This window comes from Chiroxiphia lanceolata, chromosome 6, assembly GCF_009829145.1.
Source record: "Chiroxiphia lanceolata isolate bChiLan1 chromosome 6, bChiLan1.pri, whole genome shotgun sequence".
Classification (NCBI taxonomy): domain Eukaryota; kingdom Metazoa; phylum Chordata; class Aves; order Passeriformes; family Pipridae; genus Chiroxiphia; species Chiroxiphia lanceolata.
This window is the reverse complement of record NC_045642.1, coordinates 40241332-40250194: the sequence shown is the minus strand read 5'-3', so window position 1 is coordinate 40250194 and position 8863 is coordinate 40241332. Positions and strand designations below refer to the sequence as shown.

The following is an 8863-nucleotide window of genomic DNA, read 5'->3' as shown; positions in this document are numbered from 1 at the left end:
GGCGATCCCAGCGCCGGCCGCCCCGGCTGTGCCCTAAGAGAGAGAGGCTGCCGTTTTCCCGGCTGGAAGCGACCGGAGAGCCCTTTCTCCGCTGCGATCGCCAGCCCGTGCCCTTCCCGGGGCCGCCCTCTGCCCGCCGGCTGCCAAAGGCCGCCGCGGGGCCCCGCGGCCCGGCGCCCCCGCCCCCCGGCGGTCGCGGCCCCCCGTCCCGCCCGCAGATAACCGCGGTCCCGCCGCCTCCCCGGCTCTTTCCCCACCCGCCCAGCGCGGACTCGATCTCGGGTTGGCAGCCGCTCTCCAAGCGCCGGCTGCCTCTCGTCGCCGGCGCGGCGCGGTCAAGGATGGCTCGGCAGCGCGGGGGCTTTCTGCAGGAGGCCTCTCACCAAGTCGTCGCCGGAGGCTCGGCGGGTGAGTGGGCACGTTCCTTCTGGGCGGGAAGGGTCTGCCCGGCCCCCGCCGGCGCTCCGCCAAGTTGAGATGCAGAGGCAAGGCTCGCCGCCGCCCCCTCGCCGCGCTGCTCAGGCGGCGGAGCGGCGGCGGGGAACGGCCCGGCTCAGCGGCGGCTCCTCCCCCGCCGGGCGGCGCGGGCGAGCCCCGGAGGCGACCCACGGCCCCGGGGTCCCGGAGGCAACTTCTGTAACGGTGCTCGGCCCGCCGGGGGGTGAAGGGGGGTGAAGGGGTGCCTTCCCTGCTCCGCTGTGTATCTGCGCTGCACACGCCCTGCAGCCCCTCGGGTGATAAGGGAGGCAGGCGGGCCCCCTTCAACGGCAGCAGCCGCCCGTGTCCCCCGCCCGCATGGCTGGATCCGCGCTCTATGGAGTCCACAGCGGGGATCCGCCTGCCGTGCCTTGATGCGGGACACAAAACGTGCCTCCCCTGCCCAGACGCCTTCCCCGTGGCACTCTCCATCGCTGCGTTACAGAGAAACCGATGCATGGTTACAGTTTAATAATGAAAGGAGTGCTGGCTAATTTCTTCCAGTTTTTCACCTAAATCGAAATAAAACCGAAATATTCAAGTCAGCCCAGGATGTCGGGGATTTTTACACAATATCCTGTTCTTTCGGTGTATATAAGTAAATTCTGTTAATATTTCACCTATCTAGTGTGTTTTTAAGTGTTCTTTAGTGTTTCTTGAGGTCTAAATGCTGTTTGTCATATTATGTTTTACGTGAAAGAGGAAAGCTACATGGTAATGCTTTCCATAAGGTCCACAAGGAAAATTCTCCTGTAGGGGAGTCCTGTGTGGCCGTGACACTACATATGAGCTGGTCTTCCATTCCCTCTAATTCTCTTGCTATCCCTGGATGCGCTTCTGTGCATTCCTGCCACCAACACATATTTGAGCACTTTCTTTTCGTGCCAGTGACTCTGTATGCCCTTTGTTTTCAGCCTTCTGCTTTGACAGAGAGGGATGTCATAGCAGAAGTGAAGAAGTCTTCTGGCCCTTTCAGTGTATTGTATGACTGTTTATGTAGCTCTTCTGCAGCCTTGGAAATCGTAAAGCTTTTTTAGATTCTGCTTGGTACCACTCCACTCTTCCTTCAGGAGGGAAAGGGAAGGTTTAATCTGTGCTAGCCTTTTGAAGGCCCTTCATACCTGAAAGGATACTGGGGTGTTTTGCCACCACATGTTTTGCAAGATGACAGATTTATCTACCCATGGCAGTGGGCCTGTGCCTTAGTGATTCAGATTGATCTAACACAGTATCTTTCCATCCTCTGACAGTAGCCTGTTTTCGTTACAGGCTCTCTTTGTTCATAGAACAGACTGTCTAACACACCAGAAAGAAAATTGTCATTAGATAAACACAAAGTTTTACTTTGTGTTTAGAAAGGCTTCAGAAAGACTTTGTGTTTACTTTAGAAAGACTAGAATTGGAAGAAGAGTGTGTTTGAGGGTGATGTAGAGAAAAGACAGAATGAAAACTGCTTGCTGATCTGGTAGGCACATATCTTAAGGTAAGAGAATTCTCAATTCAGGGAGACAACTGATCTGTACTTAACTCTTTTTTAAAAGTATATTGCAAGAAGCATGTTGTATCTAGTCCAGACATAATACTGAAGATGCTCGCATCCTTTTGCTTAGTCTCCTGTCAGGCAGGCAGGTTCATTAGCTGCACCGCTAGCCTTAAATCTGTACAGAAACTTCTACTCATTTGTTTTGAAATAAACCAATAACGAATGTTCTCTAAGTCTGAACAACTCTAAAATTGTAGCAGGATTGTTAGATGGATGGCTCAAAGTGGGAATTCTAAGGTGTTAGAGGGAAACAGCTCAAACTTGAAAACTTGCTTGACAGATGCTTAAAGCTCAACGGTGTTTTCCTGTTAATTTATAGAGAAGGTAGAAGAGGAAGGCTGTAGCTTTGAGGTTTTCAGTCTTAAGGTTACATTTCTCAGGCAAGAGTGGATCCAACATGGAAAGGTGGAAGCAGAAAAAAAATGATGGAGGGCGTGAGTTATTGATAGCGTACTTAGTATTTCATCCCAGTGAGGGATTTGGTTGCCTGATCTTAGTTTCTCAGTGACAGTTAGACCACACTATATTGCTTTTGGCTGCAGAAGAACACAGGACTTCAGTAGGTGCTTTGTCATATTTCCTGGTCTTATGAGAATGTCACAGTCATCCTAGAGTGGCTTTGCTGTCTGTACCACAACCTAGTATTTAGAAGTAAACTGAAAAAAAAAAAATAAAAAAAATCATCGTTACTTAAGCACAAGGAATGTATGAAGCTGTTTCTAAGGAAGATGCTCTGAGTTGGAATCTGTCAAAACAGTGATAGGAATGTAGTGAGATGGTTGGGAATGAATGGCACAACCCAATAGGTGTAATTGAAGGGTCAGAAATAATTGTCTGCATAAGTAAAATGAGAGATAATTTAGCATCTGCATGTCTGATGCAAAGGGATCTGATAAGAAGTAATTCTGCTAGGTCGAGTGGAAAATTATTAGATAAGCCTAAGCTGTCAGAACAGGAAGAAAGGATTTTTTGATGCTTTATGGAAGATGACAGGACTTGTTCATGGACTTAATAAAGGTGGGGAAGAGGAAAGAAAGAAATCAAGCATGACCCCTAGTCTACAGGACTGATAAAATGGAAGATACTGGCATACTGAAGGAAGGAGAAAGAAAAGTATTCAGTATTTTAAAGGAAAATATTTAAACATATGGTTAGCTGTCATAGGCATTTCTAAGTTAAACTTTAATCTCTCTGTGCTGTAATTGAACTGTAAAACTCAAGCATGACAGATCTCATGCATACTTTTTCTGTAGCAAAGGCTGCATCTGCTTTCGTGTGGCTGGTAATCTGACTTCATGTGAAATGGAAAGCTCTGCTTCCTGAGGGTGAACTAAATCTTAAATATGAACAAAATGTTACTTGGTCTTGGCTTATGTTCTTTCTGCTGGCATTGTTTGTTCCTATCTTTCAGATTACCAAATGAAGGTTAAAAGCATAATTGAAAATACTTGGTTTTGTTTGCTTGTCTGAGTGAGGAACAGGACTTTGATTGAAATATAATTGGGATACTTCATTAGTAAGTTCAGGCCCTTCTAGTACAGTGAACTTTAGGCATACTCCTTTTCTCTAGTGGTTGATTAGTAAGCTAAGGCATGTGTGGAATTTATAGTAAAAAATTAAACAGAAAATAAACTCTCTAAACTCTAAGAATCACTGTGAAAAGAACAACTTGGGAATCTCTGATTTCCTTAGATTTGTAGCAGTTCTTCAGAAGGTTATTTGAGAAGTTCAGCCAATGCAGGGTTCAAATCACAAGAAGAATTGTTTCTCTAATGCACAAGGATCAAAAAAAAAATCCTTTTTTTGCCTGCCTGTATGAAAAAAGTCAGAAATTAAAACAATAGTGTTACATACAAAGTTGATGGATATTTCTTTCCTCATGGAGAGGAATTGAATAGTGCAAAGTATGTCATGTGATACCCAGGTCAATTTGTCAAGACATCCTTATAACAGAGTGTTGGGTCAGCTTGCATGAGGAAGTGCAAATGTCATAAACAATTGTACAGACACCCTTAGCACAGTGAAGGCAAGTGGCTGAATATACTTACCCTAAAGGTTTTAGGATGTTGCTACTTGGTATAGATGTGTTCTTGTTTTTTAATAAAAAAAGACTGCAGATGGAGCTAAAACCAAAAATAACATAAATAAAATTTAGTTTATATTTTGTTGTATGATCACCTCTCTTTCTTCCCTACATGTGCAAATAACATATAAACATTTTAAATTTTGAAGATAAAATTTTGAAGAATTTTTTTAATATATGTAGTGATAGATACAGAAATGACATGTTTTTCAAATCTTTAATATTTAACTGATCTTTAAATACTTTGCTGCTGTAATTCAGTGTGTTTCTTTGCCTAATTCCATTAATAAATGAACATGAACCATTGGCTCTCTTACTGCAAAATGAATATGGAAAAGTCAGAATAAAATTAGCTTTAAAATAAAATAACTACTTTGTAAGAATAATTGAGGCTGGTCTCTTTTTTCCCCCTATTCTTCATATTTTCATGAAACAGCAGCGTTTCTGCGTGGCTGGACCTCTTGGCTTCAGTTTTTGTTTTTGTTTTTTTTTAAGAGTTAGGTTTCCAGCTGCATTGAAACCTATTAGGATTTTGGAGTCTAATTCTTTTAAGCTCCTTTGAAAGTAAAATCTTTTCTTTTGAGAGGTGCTTATTTCAGGAGTAGACAAAGTTGATTACCCTGGATAGCAGCAACTCCTTTGAATTGGATCTCTAAGCAGGGAGGCCACTTGTCGAAGTAAAACTGTCAAATGTGAATACAATATTAAAAACAGTGCTTGGTCTTCATATCGCTAGAGGCAATAGGCAGACAAACATTATTACAAGGTATGCTAACCAGCTTACTCTGTGAAACACCTTAGGTTATTTGGTCCCTATGAATGGGAGAGGGAGCGGGATGGATGTACAGGAAGCACTTTAAACAGCAGGAAAATTGTCTCTCCCCACTCCTCCCTGTGTTTAACTAATTTGTTTTTATTATTTTTCTGACAATTTTATGGGAATTAAAGTTAGGAGCAGTGTTCTATGTTTTCTTGGGTGCTCTTTTCTTGCTTTTAAGCCATGCAATTTGCATTCCCATGTTACTAAAATAATCAGTTAATGCTCAGAGGTAGTTTCAACTAACTGAGTACTAGTAACTATCTTGATTTGAAACCGTAATATTTTAAAATGGTTAAACCTTCTGAAGTCTCTTAAGGCTGAAATATTATCTGAGGCCACAATACATGCTCAATGTCTTTGCCTTGATTTGGTGTTTCGGATGTTAGCAAAGACTTTATATTAAAAAACTAAGGATTGGAAGCAGTCAAATAATATTAGTTTCAAGGAAAACTTCTACAAGTTAAAATATTCCAAGGGAATGCACTTCCTGCAACCAATGAAGCCAACTTTCTGTGCTGGTCTGAGAAATCAATAGCGTGCTTATCTAGTGTTGGACGTGGAGGTTTGGAGGGGAGTTGCTTGGTTGGCAATATGGTGAGGAGAACTTCGGTTGAAGAGAAGACCAAAAGAAAATTAAGGGTGTCTAAGCTGAGATATAAGATATCCTGAACCTCCTCTAGTATGCTTGTAGAAATCAGGAGGACATAGGGACAGTCAGGAAGTTAAGACTTGGAAAGATTTCTATCTGTTTTTGCTCAGATAACCATCTACCCATGCTATGTTTTATGAAACATGCTGAGAAGAAAATGTGAATTACTTTTCAAGGTCTTTGCAACCCCTATTACTTTCATCATTACACAGTTCAAAGAGGACAATACAGTATTCAGGACAGTTTGACTTCAACAGGTCTCTGGGAATAAGGAACAACCACCAGGGAAGCTCAGAGAAATTCATGCTAGTTTTGAAGCCAGTATGGTTGGATTGCTAGTTTTGGTCTCCTTGACGCTTAAAACCCATGGAACATGATATTTTTCATCTCATGAGAATATAGCTCTGCACTGCAGACCAATGCTAGTTGAGGGTATGCAAAATGCCATGTAATGAAACAGCTGAAGTTATCTAGTGAACCCAGAAGTTACCTAGTGAACCCAGTGGAAATTTTTAAGAGTATTTCCCCACCTACTACAGCATTTCAAACTTTTAATTCTGTAACATTTTTCAGTCTCTGAGCATCCCCTTTTCTACCAGCTGATAATACTAAAAATACACTCCTGAATCTGAAAGCCAGATTGAGCTGTTTGCTTCATTTACTTCTAACTTAATTAAATGTTTTTGTGTTGCCTTAGAAAACCTTGTTTAATTTCAGTGGAAGCTAATCCTCATGAGCTTTCATATACTGTGCTGAATATGCAAAGCTGGAAGCTAGCAAAATTCCTCTAAAATTTCAGTTGAGTTATTTCAAAGAAAGAGAATCCTCAAAATGTAGTTTTAGATAAAAGAAACAAATGAAAATTTCTATGTAGAACCATGAAATCATAGAATGGTTTGGGCTTGGAAGGGACCTTAAAGATCATTTAGTCCCAATCCCCCTGCCATGGACAGGGATGCCACTCATTAGATTTGTTGTTTGCTCAGGGCCCCAGTTTGCTCAGGGCCTCATCCAGCCTGGTCTTGAACACTTCCAGGAATGGGGCATCCACAACCTCTCTGGGCAACCAGTTCCAGCACTTCAGCACTCTGAGTAAAGAATTTATTTATAACATTTAATCTAAAACTTCCCTCTTTCAGTTTAAAGCCCTTGCCCCTTGTCCTGTCACTGTCAGTCTGTATAAAAAGTCTCTCTCCATCCTTTTCATAAGCCCCCTTCAGGTACTGGAAGGCCACAATAATGTCTCCTCAGAGTCTTTTCTTCTCCATGCTGAAGAACCCCAGCTCTCTCAACCTGCCTTTACCTATAAAGAGGTGCTCCAGCTCGTTATCCTCTTCGTGGCTTTCCTCTGGGCCTGCACTAACAGGTCCACACCTTTCTTGTGCTGAGGACCCCAGAATTGGATTGCAGTACTCTAGGTGAAGTCTCATGAGAGCAGAGGGGCAGAATCACCTCCCTCTAACTGCTGGTCATGCTTCTTTTGATGCAAACCAGGATATGGTTGGCTTTCTGACCTGCAAGCACACACTGTTGGCTCAAGCCCTGCTTTTCATCCACAAGAATCCCTGAGTCCCTCTCTGCAAGGCTGCTCTTGATGACTTCTTGTCCCAGTCTCTATCATGTCTGGGGTTACCCTGACCCAGCACTTGGGCTTCTTGAACTTAACAAGTCCCACTTCTCAAGTTTGTCCATGTTCCATCCCTCTGTTGTGTCAACTGCACCACTCAGCTGCATGTCATCTGCAGACTTGCTGAGAGTGCATTTGATTTCTCTGTCTATGTCATTGATGAAGACTTTGAAGAGCACTGGTCCCAAGATAGAGCCCTGAGGGACACCACTCATCACTGGCCTCCACCTAGATACAGAGCCACTGAACAAAACTCTGGCTGTGTCCAGGATGAACTGATGTTGTTTGATCAAGTCATTGCAGTGTAGCAACAAGTTATGAACACCCATTTGGAACTCTTAAATGTGTTTCATGCTATGTGGGTTTTTTAAATGTGACAGCTTTTATGTGGTGGTTAAGATATGAATTAGTTTTTACATATTTATGCAAGAGTGACAGAAACAAACTAAGAATTTTCGTAACTTCTAACATGTCATGACACCTGTTGTATGCTTAGGACTTTCTGTAGAAACTGGGACCCTGAAAAGAATTTGGTTTTGGTCTATGGACTTAGAAATTGCTTGTAACAAACTGCTTGTAGAACCTGGGGGTTAAATTTTAGACTAAGCTAGTGTTGCCTTGCTTTGGTACTCACTCTTGGTTTGACAATCCTGCAACAAGTTCTTCAGTTCTACTATGTCTTTGTTCCAAGAGCAACACTGAGGAAAGTGAGTAGGTGGCTCAGCTTTATTTATTCTGGCATGTTAGCTAATAGGGACAAAACTTCTTGCATACAGAATCCTCTATGGGTGTGCAATAAGTCACCCTTCAGATTTTGTATATATAGTGAACCTGATGGTTTTAAGAAAGGTTGTAAAATTTCTATTGTTTTTACTGTAACAAGTTTTTTTCTCAAAAACCTCCCAACCCACTCCTCCTCTCCCACCCCCCAAAATACCCAAACCCTATTAAAATGACCAATCCCAAACCTAGAAAACCAAGTAATGGTTATTTACATTCATTCATTCTACTCCCCACAAGATGGCAGTGTAATACTAGAGTAAGATGCTAAATGTGCTATTTCCTATGGGTGGCAGATGGATAAAAATATATGTTGAAGCTGTTGCAGGTAAGAAGATTAGCATATGTAATTTTGGATGATAAAATGTGAAATAAAAGCTTAAAGATACAAACCAAATTAAACCAAATAATGGTTAATAAATACTGATTTCAGATGTGTACTGCAAAACCAGTGTTCCTGAATTTGACTTTTGTTGAATCAACCACAAGAATTGCAAGTGGTGACATATTACTAGTAAAGGTCAATAGATGGTCGTAAAGCTAAAATACCATATATAAATCAAAAAACTTGAGATAAATTCCTGTCCCAGTATAATGAATATGCAAATAGCTCCTGATTTCCACAGTGAGGAATTTCAGTCTTGATTAGTTTAATTTTACTGTAGATTTTATGTGATATTGTGAAATCTCGTCAAGCTCTCAAATTCCCAACTATAACCAAAGTAAAGACTGCTGTGTTGCTCATTTCTGTAAGCCTATGTTAACTTCCTTCAAGTATTTGCAGGAATGAGAACTAAGAGCAAATAGGTAGTCAAAATAATTAATACTGGAACATGCCTGTAGTAAAGTTTATAGGCAAAAAGTGCTTTGTGGGCAGAGAGGCA

The 8863-nt window shown here is 41.9% G+C and overlaps 1 protein-coding gene across 1 annotated transcript in view; it reads left to right on the top strand.

Annotated features, from left to right (window-relative positions):
- Positions 1-253: 253 nt before the first annotated feature.
- The window catches only part of SLC25A21 (solute carrier family 25 member 21), a 244173-nt gene continuing 235563 nt past the window's right edge, over positions 254-8863 (top strand). The window contains 1 exon segment of the mRNA XM_032689906.1: positions 254-408. Within this exon segment, the coding sequence (XP_032545797.1) occupies positions 342-408 (67 nt within the window). The 5' untranslated portion in view covers positions 254-341.